A 22,054-nucleotide genomic window follows, 5' to 3' on the forward strand; every position below is an offset into this window, starting at 1 on the left:
TCAAAAAAAATATAATCTAAATTATAAATCAGTAAATGAAATTAATAAGTTATTTATATTTATTATAATATTTATTCGTCAAACAAAAACGAATACAAAATATTTAAATATACAAATTATTTATTATATAAAATATTAAAAATGTATCTAAAACAATTTTTTATTACAATTATAGATATACCAGCAATTAAAATACAATATCAAAAAAAGTTATATATCCTAATTATTATAATACGTCCAAAATATAATATATAAAATATCTAAAGTTTTTTTTTATATTAAATTATACATTTTAAATTAATGCAGAGAAATATTCTGAATGATTAGGCATACAAATGATATCTTAGTTCTAGTTTCATAACTTTGAACAATTTTTAAAATACGTTTATCTGCATCAATGAATTTCTTTAATTTTTTTTTTTTGTGGCGGGGGGAGGACTCTTACCTGATTCAAGTCGGCTGTAAAATACATCTCGCCACGCTTGTACTTTTCGTAAACAGTTGATGAAAGACCCCAAACTAGGATTTTGAACTCCCATTTCGATATTTAGTCGACTATTAGCATTAGCTGTTTCAGCGTGGTTGTTAGTCCTATAGTGACCATTCAAAACTCGTAGGTGTAAATTCCAAATGTGTGGTGGGAATAATGCTGTCCGATGACCTCTAGTTAACATAGTAACTATATTGAAGCTACATATATACCCACACGTTGTATAACACTACTCTGTACTTTACTACTTGTATGACATGTCCTCAGTGACGCATTTAGGAGGGAGGGGGGCAAAGGGGGTGAATGCTCCCGGCAGCAAATTTTTAAAAGTTATAGGAGCGGCAGTTTTATCGAGTATACTTTTTTGTTTTTTATTACAAAATATATAACATTGATTAACGTGTAAAAGTTGTGTAAGGGTAAAACATTTCTTTGATTAATCAATGATATTGTGATAAGTGATCACTGATAACGAACTTCCGTATGAATATGACTGGTAACATATAAAACGAATTATTACTAAACGATATCTAGCCGTTAAGAGCAGGGTGGCATTGGGGAAGGGGGGAGCAGGGTGTGCAACGGTACCAATAACTTAAAAAATGTTAACAATTGTCCCGCCATCAATACTCCAATGTGCCGACATAATTAACTTATGATTTCATACAGAGGTAATATAAATAAAATATAAATTTTTTCACGTTTTTGTATATTTTTAGTTTTTTAGGTGTATTGATTATATCTTATTTGCCTTCTTTTTTCAAATATTAGTGAGATGGCTTTAGCTGGTTGCTTTAATTGCTTATAAGCTTTTAATTCTTTGAATTGCTAGGTATTTAAAAGTTGCATTAGTCGTTTGAGTTTCAATTGTAATTATAAAAGGTAAAGAAAGAATATTTACATAGGTTTGCATAGGTTACCCTCATTTATGTATATGAATATATATTTTTTTAATGGTCTGGTGAAATGTCAAAATTGGCCTGCCTAAAAGTTTGCACACTCAGAAAAAAAACTGAAATGACGTCCCTGGTTTAGAGTTCAAAATTCAAGGTGTGTTTTTATTTAATCTGTGGTGTAGCCCTCGTAAGGAGTAACGTATACTCAATTTTTGTAGTTTTTATGGGAACTACCTACTCGTGTGCTGCTGTGTTGGTGTTATTTTACAAAACATACCTAGTAAGTTGAAATACAAATTACCATATTAATCTTGCTTACATAACTATAGATGATTTTAGAATAAGCTTACAGAAAGGCAAAACATTTAAAGCAAGCAATTAATATTATTATTCTAATAATGCAGCATTCTCAGATAATACGTTGAGGAAACGATAGATTGAGGAGTGTGCAGCAAACAGTACAATTTACGAGTACTATTCTACTCGTCTTAGCGTAAATAACTTATCAATCATTTTCGATTCATAATGATTTGAATGTTTTATCACGCCCGTAATGGCTCTATGGCTGGTTAATGGTGCCCAACCCACTTGGATCCGGAAACCGACCCAAAACTATAGTTTCCAATCTAGAATTGAACAAATTAATATACACATGCCAGGTCCTCCCTTGCTTCCCCCCCCCCCCCCAAATTACGCTCTAGTTGAATAGAAACTATTTTTTTATTTAATATATACTTTTTTTATTCATTTTTGTTGAAATTAAAATAATGCATATTAGCATGCGCACAGAATAAAATATAAAATTGCATCTATTCTGTGTTATTTAGGTATATCTATCACAATTTATTATCAAATAAAAGTACTTTTATATTATTATCTTAATATTTTATATAAACATTTCCAGTGTGACAAATTGCGGTTGTGCACTAGAGTTGTACATGTACTATTTATGTACTATTTACTATTATATCATGTACATGTATGAATTCTATCCCATATTTGTCTAACTCAAAGTAACTTTACGTCAAAATGACGATGGCTAAATTTATTGCTATACTTCAACGACGGCGATTTGACCGCGTTCGTATCTACTGGTATCTATATTCCATTAGCTTATAATCCAAGTGAACCTACAAAGTACACATAAATCACACATGTAGTTCCCATTACCCGCTCCATGTCTCCATTTTGCCGAATCTTCCTTAATTCCATATTTGATGGGTACTATTTTTATTTAATTTAACGAAATTATTATTTTTTATTTTCATGATACCTACATAATGACAATAATTATTCATTTTTTTAAAAACATTTTTTGTGGATACGTTTTTTGGATTGCACAGATTCAAATAAAAAGAAGCCATTTCACAACTCCATGATTTTGTAAAATATATACTAACATATTATATCATGATAATGTAGGTATTGGCAACACATCAACAGTGATCACGTTTTTAAGTTAAAGTTGTTATTTGGTGATCTTTCGATCGGCGACATACTCGAACAAGCAATCGTCCTCTTTTGCTGGGAAATAATCGTAATACGACTGTTTAAAGTTTTTGCACAAACGGGTGTTGCAATAGTCATTATACATAGTCTGGTACATTGTCCTCGCGTTGTTGATCGACACTCTTTTGAGTTTGAAAAGGTACTCAGATTTAGTCTTCTTGATCTAAGTTATCGCATTAAAATTACAAAACCACATTTAAAAATCAATATTGCATGCATTTTAGGTATATTATAATCACATAATAGCCAATAAGTACCTACTTGAATGAATGTTTTGTAATAATTGTCTATAGTAAAAATCGATTTTTGTTAAATAGTCGTAGTTATTTATACATATTAACAACCTCCATATTATAAGTGTTTTAAACCATACACTTATTTTACACTACACATATTTAACTTTGTTTAATTTTCATGAAATTTAAAATAATATAATAACTTAATAAGACATAATTATTGAATTTTAAACTTTTGTTGATGTTGTTTTTAATATTGCTTTAATTATATTTTGATCGATGCTGTTAATAAGTATATGAGTTCGACTATTGAAAGAGTTCAAAAAAATAAAATTAAAAAAACAATAAATAGTCGGAATCATCCGTTAATAAATGGAAATAAATTTTTAATTTTAAAAAAAGCTGAAAAATGCATTGATATATTTTTTTAGTAATTTATTAAATTTAACGCTGAATTTGGAGAAAACCTTCTTATTAAAACAATATTAAAAAGCAATATTCAGTGATTTTAATATACATACCCCTTCGATAATATTTGTCTTAAAACATAATATATTACATCATTGTTACCCGTTGATAAAGCAATACCTCTTATCCCCAAAAAATCAAATATGAGCTTAATATAATTCATAAAATACTATTACAATTGTACTTAAATATTTCAAGTGATTATACTGTACTTTTTTGTTTTAGTATACAACTTAATAGATTATTAATAGGTTTTAGAAGAATGTGAAGATGAGGTGAACAATAAATTAATAAATTATAAAGTTTTCCGTACGGATCTAAATCTTTCATTAATATTTATCAACACTAGTGTATTATATCAATTACAATACAGAAAATTAAATTGTAGACAATTTATAAAGTTCAGAAGATATTGTTATTAATGTATACAGGGAAATGAAAAAAATCATCAAAATTCTACAACAGTGAAAATGACTTTCAAGAATGTTTAGTGATAAACGTATTTGTGCCAAAGCTTTAGTTGAAAATATATAAAGCTGAAAGTAGATGAACAAGTGAAAACCCAACTTACGATAACCCAAGTATGAATATAAAATGGTTTATTAGTTAGCTTCTATCAAGTTGTGTGTAGGACGAGAACATATTTTATAATTATTAGTTATGAATTATGTTACTAGGTACTTGTTACTAATGAAATATTAAAAAAAAAAGTTTAATTCAATTAAAGTATTTAAGTATATAGTATCACTGTAAACATTTATAGCAGAAATGAAAACAATTATAACCATTAAAAAAAGAGGATACAGTTTATTGTATTTTAGTTCAGAAAATACAAAGATAAGATTCAGAAATTAAAGGAATGGAAAATTGGAACACACAAAAAACGAAAAATAAATATGCATATGCATAAATATGATGTTGACAATAGGTGAAAAAGAAAAATTAATTAAACCCACTGTTGAAAATTATTATTTTTATTAGGTCCCAGTGGACGTGTTGTTCGGAGTTATTCTCATTTATTGGCAGTAGGGAGTGGTGGTAGAAATATGACGATAGCTATGTTAAAAACAAAATGTTGAAATATGACAGCGGAGGTAGTTATTTCATATTTAGACTTCCCGGTTAATTTTAAGTAAAAAAATCGATTCCAAAAAGAGCACTTGTGACAAAACCAGTTCTATACATTCCGCATTTAATTCAAAGATGCAAATTTATTAAACTGACTCGGAAGCGCAAAATTACAATAATTATATCTATATAATGAACTTAGAAGATCTTTTAACTACATTTTTCATTTTAAACCTATGAAGACAAAAGATGCCAAAAAATCGTATTTTATTTGATAGATACTTATTAATATTTGGTGCACCCTTAATTATCCACTCTGATAACAGTCGTGAGTTTGTAAATTCGATAATAAAAAACTTAAACAAAATGTAGGTTGATAATTAAACTGTCTTTGGCATGCCTCGTCACAGCTAGACCCGAGGAGAAATTGAACTAGTGAATAAGGACGTTGAACAAATCTAAAATATTAACATCTTGGGTGGCTCATAATAAATTGACTGGTCAATGGCATTATAATGATGTGTACAATAAAAAAAAAAGCTCGAAGTCGGTAAAACTGTTCTTATACCAATACTAGATGTGGATAAGGCTCGAGGTTCTTCGCCTATTTCCTTGCAGTTATTATTTCAGACATTTTTTTTTTAATGATACTATAGAATACAAACTAAACTTTGTCCATAAATATTCTGATCGACATTCAGTACAGAAAAAAATAAGTAAGACAAAAACATATTTCAACTATTAAATTATTGATAACCAACTCGAGTAAATTTTAAAAATATCCAAAGTAAAAGGCGATCATTCATTACAGCTAAATAATGTACAACCAATTGATTTACATTTGTGTTCATTTTGATTTCATGTTCAAGATTGAACTTACAGATGTATACGTTTTTTATTTTTATTGTATTGTTTCTGCTAAACTCTGTCTAGCAAGAGAACAATGCGATTCTACTCACCCCCCACTCAACACCCTTCTATGTTATACTACGGTTGAGTGTTTACTGGGGATTTGAGACTTGCACAGAAGAATCGATTTTCGTTGGACTGCAACTTATTTTCTCACTGAACAGAGTGTGGACACTTTGTTTTAAAATAATTTTTTATAAAATAAAATAAAATAAATTTCAATGATAAAGAATCGTTTTTTAAGGGTACATAGTATACGCTATTGAAATTTGAAAACAAGAATGAATATCACGTAACATTTTTATCTGAATATTAAAGACAACACCATGTATACCCTAACTATAATTACTGAATAATATAATTATTAATAGTAGGAAAAATAATTTTTCTAAACATATGTAAATATTTACCTATAAAAGATTTCCAATATTTTATTTTATAGTTTGTTTTTATCTCCTGGAAAATGTACTTTTCAGCTATAGAGTGTATTATTTTATTAACGATGATATTATTATATATTATTATTATTATAATTTTATTACACATAATAGTACATGGACATGATTCAAAATCATGTAGTCCCAAACTTGACATATTATACATATAATACGTCATATACTCATATACTTAAATTATGTAAAAACCTGTGGGTAATGGGTATATTCCACTTGTAAATCTATAAATGATACTCACTTTGCGTTTCATTTCGTCCACTCGATCCCAAGTAATTTTCATCGCACCGATGTTGCCCTTACCTTGTATTGGGTTCTGTGGTACTTGAACGGACTTCAGTTTGGTCCGTGGAACACTCCACGCGTTTATCGACTGTATCATCAGATTTTCTAAAACATTAAATAACAATTTTGAATTTAAATATTACGCTACAAATTACAAATATAAAAATAAATATTTATTATACACGGACTTTTAAGTAACCTACAAGGTCAGTTAATTGTATTGTGCATTTGTGTGTGATAATAATGTTAATAATAGTAATTGAACTTTACTAACGTTTCATTTTCGACGTAATGTGTCGGTTTCCGTTTATCCGTATTTCGTACCACCTCCGCAATTTATTCAGTTCGATTATTTCCGGAAAACTTGCTATAGGGTCACCCATAATTGACATCAATTTCAATACCACCTGTGCAGATGAGATTATAATACTTAATATTTAAAAACACACAAATAATATTGTGCTTCAGGCATGTGTTGTATAAGTCTGGTGGAAATAATATGTTGATTATTTAATGAAGATAGTAAAAATACAAATGAGCTAAGTATAAAGTACTTGACTATTTTAATATTAAAACTAGAAAGTGAGATAGACACGCATAAATAGTATAAAAAATGTTTGTACGATATCACACCATTGTGAGCATAACATTGAGCACAACCACACAGAGACAGAACTCCCACTGGCCGCAGCCATGTCACCATCACTCCTCCTTCACAAATGTCGTAAAATTTAATCAAATTTAACTTCAGTAAGTTTATAAATTATTCTATTCAAAGATGATTCATAAAACGTGTGTAAATCGAGTTATAAACTATGTGAAAATAATGACTTTTTTGTGGGATTTTTAAGTCACTTAAAAGATGACGTAGGTAGTTAAATACTTTAACTCAACAAAAAGTAGGCTATACAATTAATTGTAAAGCTCTGGATGATACGTATGCATCTATCCATAACTCAGCAATTTGTCTCACCAATTACAGACATTAGTAATTTAATTTTACATGTTGACAATCTCTCAATTATTTATTCTTATATACGATTCTCTCACAAAGATTGCAATAGTAAAAATGAATCACACTCAACACAAATCTTACAGTCAATACGATAAACCTTTGATAACCTAAATATACTCTGTTCAACTAGAGAACGCTCCGATTCTACCTATTCTCCAGCGTCATCCTGCTAATCCATTTATCCTATAGCAGGGTGTCACTTGGGGATGCGTAGGAAAACCTATTATGGTGTGGTTCAGCTAATCTAATTCAAATTATGTAATGAGATAAAAAAAATATATATACAGTGACATTCTGGGTAAGTTGCTATATTAAAATTCCAGTGGCCGGGGCTGACTCTTATCCAAACATTTTCAAAATTTTAGAAATTTTTAAAATATACAATGTTATGTTTACACCCAAGCTTGTAGCTCAAGTCTAACAAAAAGACGATGTAAAGCTATGCAAAAAAAGATTATATCAGTTCAATCATGGGTCAGTTCGTAGATAAAATTATAACCCGTTTAGCTCCACAGAAAAGTTAGCTTACAAAAACTTACCATTTAAATTTATATTTTCATTTATTTTTTGTATAGGTATTTTTATTTTTAATTGAATAAAATTTGTTCGACTGATATTTTGACATTTGGCACTATATTAGAATTTTTTTCAAAATATAAACAATAGTGCACCATATTTTTGGTACCAATCATTTGTTTTCCGTGATTTATAAATGTATACAGAAATGCTAATTTAATCAATTTAAGAAAATGCCAATCACAATTAATATCACAGCTAACAAGTTAAACATGACAATGAAAATTAAGTTCAGAAGCTCCCATACAAAGAAATGTGATTAAGAAAACCAATAGCTCTACTAACAAGTTCAACAAGTGTTAAGATTATAAAATATATCGTTTTAAAAAAATATTAAAATCAGAAAGTTACACTATCACAAGAATCTATGAGCTATATTTTATTTCGATAAGTGACCTTTGTGGAAAGCTGCACGGTGGAGGAGACACATGTTTGATGCAGAGGTAATTCCATGTATAATTTTTGACGGTGGTAGTGTTGGTGCCTTGTTGGTGAATTATGAGTTTAGGTTTAACTGCGTGACTTGTGGAGGAGTAGTGTAACAGCGTCGGTCCTTGTGTAAAATGTGGCATTGTGGATATGATAACATAAGTGATGTGGTATAAAAAAGCTCTATTTAATAGTATTTATACTGCTTATCTAGCAACAAATTAATTTTCCTGTCATTAATCAATAGAGGTCAAAGTTTATAATTTAAAATAATTAGGTTAGGTTAGGCTATATGAATTATTCAGTGTTTAGAAAGAATGTGGATCATGAAAGCACGTTCACTCATTCATGTCCATATTTAGGGAACAATACGCAAACATCAGTCTTTTTTTTCAAATTGAGCATGAACCTGAACGACGTTTTTATTTTAATGAAAATTAACGATTTTATTTGCTATTTAATAAATATTTGTTCAAAATATGTTGTTTAATTATATTTTCTTTTTATTATTCCTGTTAGAAAAATTAAAAAATTAAATGAACTCATTTATTTTTTCAATGAATATGGACGCATTTATTTGAAAAATCACGAATGTGAACTTGAACAAGTTACTTTTTTAAGGACTGAATTTAAGCGTGAGCGAAGTCATTTTTTAAGTGAACGTTCTGAACACCTGAATTATTGAGAAATAAAAATATGGTACCTACCATATTATGATTATGTTTTGTCTAGCATTAGATTTTTGTTTTAATAAATATCGATTAGAACTGGTGAAATTAGCTTACCCTTAGCTGTTTCCAATTCGGTAGTTTGTGAATTATAGCGTGGAGTCGTGCCATGTTTACGGAGCCGTCCTACAAATACATAAAAAAATTAGTATCTTACACGTTAGTTGAAACATTTTAAATAATATTGCCATATCGTATTAAACATAAAAACAATAAGTAGAACCTAACAACTTTTTATATACACCTATCTAAGTGCTTAGTTTTGGATCTTCAAAAGTATAATAGGTATGTATAGAAATTATAATGAAAACACATATTTTGGCAACCAAGAAATATAAAAATGCGTATATTGTCTTTAGGTATCAAGAAATTTCACAGAATTGATGTATCACAACTTCACTTACATGGCTACATAATTTTTTACATGGACATTGAAGTAGAATCCCGAGTGACCACAAAGCACAACTGTTTTTAGACTAACAAGTAACAAGAAGAGATAATATTTGGATAGCACTTTAGTAATACTATCATAATACAAACTTTTTCTGATAAGCTATTAAATAAATGTATTTATAATTTATTTAATTTTGTTTTTTATACAAGTTATCGTTATGTATTGATTGTATTGTACTGAGTTGATTGCTATAAAATTTAATTGAAAGTTTCCAGTTGATAATATTGCTACCCATACATCTATTTTTTTTTTTTGAATAAGCTTGAACTAGATTTTCCCATTTAATTTCCAATAGAATATTAATTATAACCATACATAGAATTAATTTTTACTGTAAATAATTAATATTCATAACAAGCTGTTACTCTCAGGGGGGAAAGTGGAACCAAATAAAAACACAGTGTCTCTGACCTCGTTGATAAGAGGCGGCTTTCGTTCATCAGAGCACACGTCATGATTGCAGTCTCTGATCGTTGCAGAATTATCGATGACACCGTCGTCAACTAGTGCAGCTACTTCGAGGCTGCCCTGATCATTGGGTAAAAATTCATGTACAGACATCTTCTTTTCTAGGTCAATCACCGATGACTGTCCTTTTTCGGTATCTTCGACGGCCACCTGTGCCTTTGACTGTTGTGGCGAGCCTTGCACGCCTTTCATCGACGGTGTGTCTACATGTTTGGTCCGATCAATTTTGGCCACCGTAATACCGGTTCCAGACGAAAACACTGACGGCTGCTGCTGGTTGCCGGTCGCTACGTTGACGCTGTAGTTTTGGAACATCTGACAAATTTTCTCCTCGTTCGCATCCATTTTAGTCACATTGAGGTCACGCAACGTTTCAGATAGCAGTACGTCATCGTCGCTCTCGCCGTCATATTCCTGTTCACCACCCAGCTTTTTTCCACTATCCCTGAAACCAAAACGTACGCCAATTAGACATGGCAGCCGTAAGTCTATCCGGGTCTTGATTTATCGCCAACAATTAAGTTGGTACTGACATTTGAAGACTGGAAATCAATAACGGGCTAAGTGCCAAAAAAAAAAAATTGAGTTAGACTCAAAAAACTGAGCTATGTGCCATCGCCAATAACCTATAAAGAGGGCTATGTGCCACGACCATAATATTGGTGTACAAAAAAAAATTTTTTGTTGTATAGTGACAAAGTACTTAGTTATATTATGCTCATATTAGATTAATTACTATAGAATATTCATATACGTTGGAATGCGTGATCGTGGGACAGGAAAGAATCACAAGTTAGAATCCGCTTAGATAGCGGATTACCTCTCGGTGTAATAGATAGTTACATAGGGGACCCTTGGCTACTACTGATACAGCAGTTGAAAATAATTTTGAACATGCATAATCTCATTTGTTTATTCAAAAAATCTAACTAATACCTGTTAACAGTTCTATGTTTAATTTAATAAATTGTGATCAGAATTATAAAAAAACACTTATTTATAAATGTATAAAACAATTCCATTTATTATTTCTGTCTATCCAATATCCTAACTAACTATTACGACGGGTCAATACACTCGTACTGGTCATTATATTACTATTAAATATACTGTTATTATGTGTATATCCAGACATTCTGCGTTATATTATAGGACACAGACCAGTACAAAATTTGTATTTTAAGATCTGAGTAGCAATGTTACAGTACGTAAAAAAATATGCCTTCATCTCTAATGACGAGCAGTGTTGGTGGTCATATTAGAAAAGAATGGTTAGAAACGAGCCACTTTATTAGTTATTTAACCAAACTTGTTTCAGGGTAGGTACTAGATATAATTAGCTATTTTACAAGCATAAACAGTATAGATTTTAAAGACACAGTATCACCTACCCAGTGGCCACGTCGCAATCGAACGGGTCCACCGAATTGTCGAAATCGATCACTACAATCGTCTTGTGCGGATTCGTTTCAAATAGGGTGCTGGTCGACGACTCGTCGATCGAATCGATCGAAACGTTTGATGCCTTGTAATCAGCATTAAGCCAGCCAAATGGCTTTTTCAACCAGCTGTCTTGCGTAGGCGGTTGTGTGTGTCTGGCGTGATCTGGCGTGGACGTATTTTCCGTGACTATCGTCTCGCCAGAAGCAGTCGACCATCGACGGGAACGCCATGTTTCGCTCTCCATGAACTCTCGACTGGTCATGGGGTACGCATCCTCCTGCTCCTGCCACTCCTCCTCACCGATTGCGGTCTGCACAACTCCACTGCTCTGCATCACGTCATCTTCTGAATCACCATTTATCTTTAATTTGTATTTATTCAATCGCGGGTAGGTCAAGTAATAATATAATAGGTATAACGAATTAAACTGCAATGTGTGTGTGGTATCCGATTAACAACGTTAACTAACCCTACGTAACGCATACAATTATTTATCAAACTTAACGAATAGTCATACACGGGATACTATAAAACAAGTCGTATAAATATAACCCAACGTATTAACATAATCTTCGGTTAAGTTTTAAGTGTAATAAAAGAGCTGTCGTGGTGTTATACTTATGTTATTGACTACCATCACACAGCTTGGATTTGAAATCACCATCAACGAATTGTGTGGTGATTTTTTTTATTTTGATAGGTCAGATGTGGAACGAAATGAGTGGAATGCCAAGGCAAGGAGACTTTGAAATGATTAAAACGTGGTATCATAATCCACTTGAAGTTTTGTTCAAATAATAGCTGTCTCCGAGCACTTCGTAGCCCTTAACGATGCCTAATATACTTTCTGATATTATGATAAAAATGTTGTTCAATCCGTTATTAAATTCAATACTTAAGAAAATACTTACTACTAAAGAAAATATTTAAGTTTAAGTTTAAGTTTGATTTTTATTTTATTTTCAAGACAATAAGCATATTTTTCATATTTCATCACTCTTAATGCATATAATTTAGACACTAGTTTTTATTAATTTACGTTCAAAAAATACACATGAAAGAAGTATGATAATTACAATATCAGTGTTATATAATAACAAATATAATAGCTGTTCCCCGTGAGTACAACAGGAAACGTTTACTTCAAAAGAAATCGGATTATTTCTAAATAAATAATAAAATATTAATATAATACACAATATTTCTAGTCTTATTTTCGTGTTATATTATAATACACTAGTTGTGCCGCAAACCGATCTAGATAACATATTATAAAGATCCGTGAAAAAAATTGTACTCTCTTAAATATATTCCGACATGTTTAAAAGTTTTTCCTTGTGATTTATTTATATTGACTGCAAACGATACCCTCTCAGGAAATTGTAACCTTTTAAAACTAAATGGTAAATCGGCAGGTATTGTCTGACTGTGAGGTATAGTACCGTTTGCCCAACTGCTAGAAAAGTTAAATATTTAACTACTAAAACATTGAATTTAATAAATTTCACACGAAGTCTAGTTCCATTTACATAAATTTGGTGGTCTAATGTTACGTAATTAAAAAATGAGAGTGGTCGTTTTTAGTTTGAACAAATTTGGGGGTAGCCCACAAGGATTCGATGAACTTAATACATTTTCAGCTTAATTCACCGCATCTTCTTGGTCAATGACGGTATCAATGGCAAGGTAGTTATGCTGTCACCTGGGAGTTTACCCATCATTTTGTCGTTGACGGTTATACACGGTCAACGCTTATATTCATGGCAGCTAAAATTTCCCCTTCACACATCCGTTGATAATTTTATGGGTCGATGTTGGCCACATCTGAATATACTCTAAACATCAGGTATTCAATGTTAGTCACTATGTCATCAAGGTCTTAATCAATGGCAATTTTTGGTTTTAGAAATTTGTGTTTCTTCCACCTAAATGACTCCTCGTGTTGGCATACAGCTTCTTCCTCAAGAAATGCAGAATTTAATAGAATCTGATTTAGTTTCTTTAACTATTACAGGCGATGTTTTTCTTAAACTACCAGAAAACTCCAAAGTAATTCTACTCATAAAAACTTAATTTGAGCTTCTTATATCTTTAAAATATGTATCTGTATCTCAGCTACACACATACCTCCGAATTTGGCTGACATTGTAGAAGACTTTGTCCGATGGGCTATTATTAAAGATAGAACACACGCTATATTTGTCAAGTGATACCGTAAAGGGTAGGTAGTTAAAAAGTGGAATGAGCCATACTCCTGTCAATATTAAAGCAGCAATATCTGATGACGCAAAGGCTATGGATATTTTTTCCTTTCACCCAACTTATGCTAGTTTTTAATTGGTAACAAAAGTCTTGCAAAGTTATACCAGGAGCATCTAAAAAACAACTTTTATCAGCGAAAACTATTTTTAGAACAGAATTATAAGCAGGAAAGCTGATCACTGACTAACTTGGATTCATTTTCAGAAATATAACTATTTAATTTGTTTCAACCATATCTTAGGAAAACTTCTTCTAGATGGTTCATATCATTAGGATTATTGCAAATCGGTACGAGGAGTTCAAAATCTGTAAGCGATATTTTGCACTTCTCATGAATTTTATCCTCTATCAAGGTTAGCCCCTCATTGTGTATTTTATCATTGTAATGTCAATATTTTATATTCTAACTCTATTTAGTATAACTTCATACAAATGATTATAATTTTCTTTTTATTATTCGATTGACTCTGATAGCTGGTAAAATGAAAGAATTTTCTCAAATAACTCTTTAAGTGTTGCAGCAGGCTCAGAAATAGCTGCTCCTGAAAGAGTATATTTTCCCAATGTTCATCTCCGTCTAATAATTCTAATTATTTGCAAACGATATGTAGCCAAAATAATGCCATTAACAGTTTTTAGATGTTCTAATAAAGTTCGTCTACGCACATTCATTAATAATATTTTTTAGTAAAAGTATTCCGTTTAAGCTGGATGAACATTAAAAAACGGCCTAAAGCTGCGTTATTTTTACACCAGATTATACCCATCAACATCTTTTGTACATTTTCTTCTAGAAACTGTATATTTTCCTCAGGTCTACTATTGGGGCACCAACTTATTGTATAATAAAAAGTTAGAAGAATCGACGTTTCTGCAGAGCTCTTAAAACTTAGTGAGAGTCTCGATGCATGAGGAATGTTAACGCGACCCTGAAGATATTTGCATTTTTGTTTTTATCATAAAATATTTGATACATTTACCTTTTACATTTTAACCACGAAAAGACCCTTCAATTTGTAGACTTAGCATTTTTTCTCTAGCATTGCTTGAAAACTATTACTAATATATTGTTTGCGTTATATTAGTATTTAGTTTATATCTAAATAGCTGTAATTGGCCACCCATTATTAACATTTTTTTAATTATTCATCTGAAATAAAAATTTTAACAATTTATCGTACTTTTAAAGCACCCACCGACGATCCATTTACCAGGTTTAAAGTTGTTCTTACTTTTTTTTTTAACTTAACTATTTTATTAATTTCCAATAAAAACAACTTATGAGGATGACTCATATTCACGGCTCTGATCAACGTTTTGATTATTTTTCTTCTAATAAATATATTTTTGATAACTTATAACTATTATTTGAGTACTCCTCATTTTCACTTGAACTTTAAATTGATATATAAGTGGATGATGATGACCACATTGGCCTACATCAAATTACTCACATATTGTTGATAAAAACATATTTTATTTAGTAGGAAACTACTTACTTTTCAAATTTCAAAACTAAAGCTAGTAAGAATAAGCTAAAAAAGTTCATTTGTAAGTTTAAAACTTCTTCCAGGAAAAAAAATGTTAAAAAAAACAATTACTTCAATTCAATCATGGAATGTTGGAAATACCTAAATAACAGTTAACATAATTTGAATTTCTGAGAAAGGCAATTTTTTCATCAGACATGATTAATAGATTTCATTAGTCCGAAAGTTTCTTGAAAATGTTATAATAAAATTACCTATAAAAAAAATATTCTCTGCTATTACGGGTAATGTTATATTCATCGTGATTTTTAAATTTGGTCATGATACCTACATTAAATATATAATTAAATGCTAAAGTTAATACAGTCATACCTATATAATTTAAAATTAATTTGGTGCTTAATTGTTTGTACTATATTTTTGTAGATAGTTATTTATTAAACTATACGCTGCAGTTTAATCATACCATAATTATTGGCTCCGACTGTAGGAATCCCGATTTCCGGAATTAGTTTATTTTCATTTTCATTCTCAATCTGTTTCAACACTGGCGGTTTGCAAAACATTTTATTCACTGAGTTTTTGGGGCAAGTGATATTCATTTGCATTGTTGTCTTTATTTCGTCTTCGATCTGTGTAAGTTAAGTCATATTAATATAAGTTTTTAATTTTATTTTTTCAAAACATATACACACAACACACATAATATGATTTGACTGCAAACAAAGAATTTTCATTTTAACAAGTGAAAGACTATTTACTGTGGGTGGACTGAATTCTAGTCCACTTACTGTTTAGGCATAAAGCTTCAAATTTTCTAAAAATGTATTTGTATATCACATAGGTATTTATAGATGTTATATTTTAGATTATTATTGAAAAGACATTGCTACATTGGATCTAAGACTATCGAACATATTAAAAATATTCCTGTATAATTCATATATAGCTGCTATAAATCGCTTTATATTAAAAACTTGACTCGAAATGTCATGTAATTATTTTATACTCTTAGCTTACTGATAAATGTATTGATAAATGTATTGTATTTATAATGACGTGAATTTTTTTTAAAAATTGTTTTCTGTTTATTATCAACATTTAACTTATTTTAAAGATTTTTGAGTTTCTGATGGAAAAAATTAATATGGTTGCTGTATACGGGAGGTCAAAATTTAAAATTTCCAGTAGTTTTTGAAAGCGTGGTAAAAACCAAAATTGACTTTTTTTTTTGATGCATCTTAAAAACTAATAATCGTTCAACACTTTTCATCAAATATTTATATTAGCATTTTTCATACATTGTAAAATGTTTTACATTTTTTGCATCTTTTTCAGCTATTAATGCCACGAGAAATTATTTTCGACGAAAAAACTTTTTTAAATATATGGTTCCTTATAAGTTATGTCAAGAGCAGTAAAAAATATTAAAGATACATTGGCACTTTAATTTGGATATGCATTTGAATTTAAAATTTTGACAAAATTCATCAAAATCTCAATAATGTACAAATAAGATTTCAGTTAGATATTCATAAAAATTTCCTATTTCATGGCTAACATAGTCATTTTTTAGAAGATTCCCCCCCAAATTGTTCAATCTATAAGAAAAAATAGTTTACTGGAAAGTTACGCTATTTATAGCCATGAGATATTTCTGATTTTTATTAAAAAAATTTTTAAGTTATTTAATTTTATTAATTATACAATTATGATAGGATGACACAACGTCTCCGTCCAGAATAGTTTTTAGTATGCAGTGATTTATCAATTAATTCAACCACAACACATATATTACAATGACATACCATACCGTACAGCAGAGCGGTCCATCTTTTTATTATTCTACCTAATGTGAAATTGTAAATAACGCTAATATTAATTAACCGAAAAATTATGAAATTATATGATTAAAAATTTAGTATATTTAAATTTTAGAATCGACAACATTATAAAAATTAAATGCCATGTCTACGATATTATTAATTGTCCCGAGCGAGTTGCGAGTGTGATGATTATTATTTACCTCCTTGTCATACTGTTGTTGCAGTTGTATTGCTTTCATTTTATTACGCATCCTTTGTTTTCTTACTTTCATATTGTGAAACTTGACCTCTTTCACTTTACTCCACGGGTGATCAGGTTGGGGTAATGGTTCTAAATAGGGAGATGAATACTTTTTTGTGGATCTTGTTGATTTTGGAAGTTTTATGTACTTAACTGAAATCAAGAATCCAATCAATATAATAATTTTATATTCCAAATAGTTGGTTTTAGTTATTTAAGATACTATGCCCAACGGACGGTTATTTTTAGTACACCTAATGCAAATTATATTATGATTTCGATTACATTATTATAACTTAATAGTTGAAAAATTAGGACCGATACGTACGATTGATACAAATTCAAATATTGATTTTATTAAATAAATCATCCGATTTCAATTCAAGATTTTAATCTGTAGCAAAGGTTTTTGTTGATATAAGGTATATTATATTAAACATGTGCAAGTACGAAATAGTGAATTTAAATAATAATAACTATCAATGTTTTAAAATTATAAATTATTTAAGCATTATGGATAATAAAACAATTATGTACCTAGCTTAACTTTTTGTTCTAGTAAAACTGAATGTGATATGATTTAATATAGTGATATGAGTAAGTTTTAATATTTATAAAATATATAACATAATATAATAGAAAAAAGACATAAAGATAATAGATAATATGTCCATACATATTATGGGGGGAAAATGAGTCATAATCAAATATCATATTTCAGTATTTTTTTTTTATCTTAAATATTAGTTGATTTCATTTTTACAACAATAACAAGTTCTTACGATTTTTTTCAGGTACGGCATCTTTGAGAAAATAATTTAGTCTTTTGATAAAACATGGATATGCTAAGTGAAGTATACTACACATTAAAATCCGTTCTTCTGGCAAATAATCTTTTTTTATGTTGCCTGAAACAATAATAGCAAATTGAGCTTAAAAATGTTTGTATGCTTATGTTAAACTTGATATATTGTATACAGTATACACCAAACAAAAATGTTAAAAAATAGTCACATTAAAATGTCACATTTAATAATAATTTATAAATATGCGCATACAATTATGAAAAATAATCTAATATAAATGAATAATAATAATTAGTAATTACATACGATTTATATTATTTTTAGGTGGATTAGGTATGTATTGAAGATTTTAATCAACGAGTGAGTTGACGCAATAACTTAAGCACTCTTAAAATTTTTAATCCGTAATCTAAACTATCATTTTCGGCTAAATGATTTGAAAGTAAACTAACTTGTATGATCGCCGATCTTATCCTTATTCTTTTGTATCACATAATCCTTAATTGTCTGCAAAAAATCTATCACATAAAGTTCAGCTTTGAGAAAAGCATCTTGTACTACAGCGTGTGGGATAAACGTACTAACGCCTAAAGCCTTGAGTGCCCGTCTAGTACTCTTTGTTGTGGCCAAATCAAAGTCTTCTTTCATATTATGAAAAAGTTTATCCAGTACAGAAATCTGATGGAAGAAAAATATAATTTAAGTATTGAAAAAGGTAGAAAAACCATATTCAAAAACAATTGTGAAATCTGAATAATTACATTATATTCTTAAGTAAGAACTGTGTTATTATCCTATCAATCTATATGGAATAACTTTTTCGTTTTCTGTCTCGGAAATTTAATTTTGAGTCAAAAGCTCAAAATATTATATACCTATGTAGTATGTATATTGTTTAAGATAAATAGTTCTTTCTCCCGGCCCAAAATCTAAATACTAAGTCCAGTGTCTGTGTATAAACCAGTCACTAGTCAGTCACATTACCCTTTTATTTCCCTATGTATAATATTAAAATATAGTATATCATACATTTTTAACACTTCTGTCAACTATCAGTCAATGTTATTGATTTTAACTAATTTTGTAAAAATATTAACTTTAAATGCTTGGAAAATCACGACTTTGTAGGTTTAATGTTTTTGAACTTCTATTATAACAACTTATGAGAAACCATAAATTACATTTTCAAGCTTATATTGACAAAGTGAAAGATGAAAGATTTTTAAAGACAATGATTGGAAAAAAATGTCTTATTAACTATAGTTATTAGCTAAAAAACAATCGAAATATTTTTAAAATGTTTTAACTATAGAAAATTATAAAAAAAATGTATCGAAAATTTAAAGTTATAGAGAAAATACGTAGTTATTCGTTTTTGAATTACAACAAAATAAAAATTGTTTGATAATAAATCGTTAATAAATTTATGTTTGAAAATTCCATGGTCATAAGGATTTGAACTTTAAACGCTCCGCTCATTAAAATTAATATGACATTTCGGTGATTTTTTTTTTGTTTGTTTATTTATTACAGAAAAAACTAACTTGTCAAATCTTGAATTACATTTTTAAATATTAGTTATACAATATTATACAAAGAAAAACTTGTATACATTTCTAACTAAAAAATTCGTAAATTTTACGAATTTCGTCAATATCCAGTCGCCAGATGATCTTAAAAATATATTGGAAATGTATGATCAACTTTTTTTTAAATTGCATATTAGTTACTACTTATGAGAAATTTCCTGTTCAATTTCATAATTTTTTGATTATGCAAAAATAATTTATCGATAATAATAAGAAAAAAATAATTTCTCATGTTTTAAAATAGCTCAAAATGAGTCTAAATGTTTTGGAAATATACTCTGTGTAGAAAATGGTAATAGAAACATTTGATACAAATTTAAAGTATTTTCGGTTATTCGTTCTTGAGTTAAGTACTCCAAAACAATTTTGCTATAGTACCAAATATATATTTTATAACTTTTAGTGTTTAGAAATTATCTATGTTCTACTTTTAAAAATAATAAAAATTGAGTTACATAGTGATAAAACCATTGATTTAATAATTTTTCACACGTCGAGTGTCTAGTAATTAATATTGTTATCTAACCTGTTGGTCAGACAATTCTTGATACCATTGTGGTCCTTCAACTTGTTTCCTATTTATTTTTGTTATTTGTTCTGAAAAATAATAAGTTTTAACTACTTTTGAACATATTGTGGTCTTTCGCTCATACTCGTTTGCTTCTTAAACTCTTGGTAATTTTTCTTGGCTACACAGTAATCTTTGGTCACAATAGAGTGTTGTGTACGTCGTTTCCGTTACACGGCTTCCTCATAAAATTCTCGAACCATTGATTTATTCGAAATTTTATCATGTGAACTGACTTCCGATGAAACATTTTTATGAGATATTTTGTCCTGTGGATTAACATAGAAGTAGGTAAACCATAATATCATAATGCAACTATGATTATTGTCCACGATTTGTAACAATTTCAACGCGTTTTAAGACAAATTTAATATCATGAATATATTTAAAAAATTTTATATAGGTACATATATTGTTCAGAGAGAAACAACTTTTTTTTTCTATTTTTATTTTGCTTAACGCTTTGTTTATTGTCATAAAAACATAATCAACAGTTATTTTGTTCTCCTTGCAGAGGAAATATATCTAGTAACATTTTTCTTTATCTTAAGTTAGTCTCGGGACTGGTATTTTATGTCATTGTACAAGCAATTAGCTGCATCAAAGAAAGTATTTTTTTGACAAAAAGTGGCATTCTATACCTACAAAAAAAAGTACCTACTGTTACAATAATCATAACTCGGAACAGCAAAAATATTTATTTTTATCATTTTAAGAATCTTAAACTCCATCAAAACGTATGAGCTTAACTTAACTTTGCAGTATGTCATTACAAATAATATCATGCACGGCCTGGATTAAGAGGGGGAGGGGACATGGATCTGTGTTCACCACAAACATCGAAAAATAGTTGGCCCTTGATGTTTACTAAATTTCTTATAGTATAATAATACAAAAACAGGTATAGAACCATCAGCAAGTTAACATTGAACACTTAAAGTCGAGTTGGTATATTTTTAACTTTTGAAAGTTCCAAGTTAAATATAAGAAAGTAACATAACTTTGTTAAAATCAAGTAATTTTTTTTTTATTGAATACAATATTTACAATCTATATCCAAGCATAACATGCAAATTGTATAAAGTAAATTGAAAAAATAACACATATAAGTGTAGTGTTATCGACAGAAAAAAACAACTAAAGAAAAAGAGCTTGGCTTATCCGGCAAGCTCGGATGGAGAAGCACTTAATCAAATAAGGCTTCACTTAGTCATATTATTTGCTATACCTACTATTCCCTCGTGATATCGGTACAACGTTGAATATACAATTAGTATAAAGATAACGTGATCCAGGCCCGGATTAACACTACCGTATTCCCTTGACCCATGTGCTAATACATTCCTGTAGTGTTCAGTATTTAAATGATTTAAACACCTAATGTTCGGGAGAGGTAGAGGAGTGTTGTATCTCGGTGTTTTAAGCCTTTAAAAACGAAAATATTTACAACATGAAAATCAAATATTTGTATTTATATTATAACTTTATAATATGATAACGTTGTTTAACACATCTAAAAATACATTTTATTTTATTATTTAAAATTAAATTACCAGAAACCATAAAAACAACTTATTTCATACCATTTTGTATTTCTTCCTCGCCAACTGATCATGTCCCGTATGGCCGCATATAATTCTTATTCTTATTATACAATATATTGAATATTGATGAATGGTGTGTGTGTGTGTGTGTGTGTGTGTGTGTGTGTGTGTGTGTGTGTGTGTGTATGTGTGTGTGTGTGTGTGTCCGCGGTCGATAATTATTATTTATATTACCTAAACGATATTATTTTTATATTATTTGCTAAAATACTCTAAACAGTAATCGTGGTTTCATTCATACA

The 22,054-nt window shown here is 29.4% G+C and overlaps 1 protein-coding gene across 1 annotated transcript; it reads right to left on the minus strand.

The window, feature by feature from the left end:
• Positions 1-2,831: 2,831 nt before the first annotated feature.
• Positions 2,832-21,255, minus strand: LOC111033802. Its single transcript, XM_022314729.1, is given in 12 exon segments — positions 2,832-3,058; positions 6,270-6,418; positions 6,588-6,720; positions 9,119-9,187; positions 9,927-10,428; positions 11,375-11,771; positions 15,645-15,810; positions 17,205-17,398; positions 18,028-18,153; positions 18,504-18,729; positions 20,167-20,237; positions 20,294-21,255. Coding segments are annotated over 12 exon segments (2,460 nt in total). The 5' UTR covers positions 20,517-21,255; the 3' UTR covers positions 2,832-2,854.
• Positions 21,256-22,054: the final 799 nt, after the last annotated feature.

This window comes from Myzus persicae, unplaced genomic scaffold (assembly GCF_001856785.1).
Source record: "Myzus persicae strain clone G006 unplaced genomic scaffold, MPER_G0061.0, whole genome shotgun sequence".
Taxonomy (NCBI): Eukaryota; Metazoa; Arthropoda; class Insecta; order Hemiptera; family Aphididae; genus Myzus; species Myzus persicae.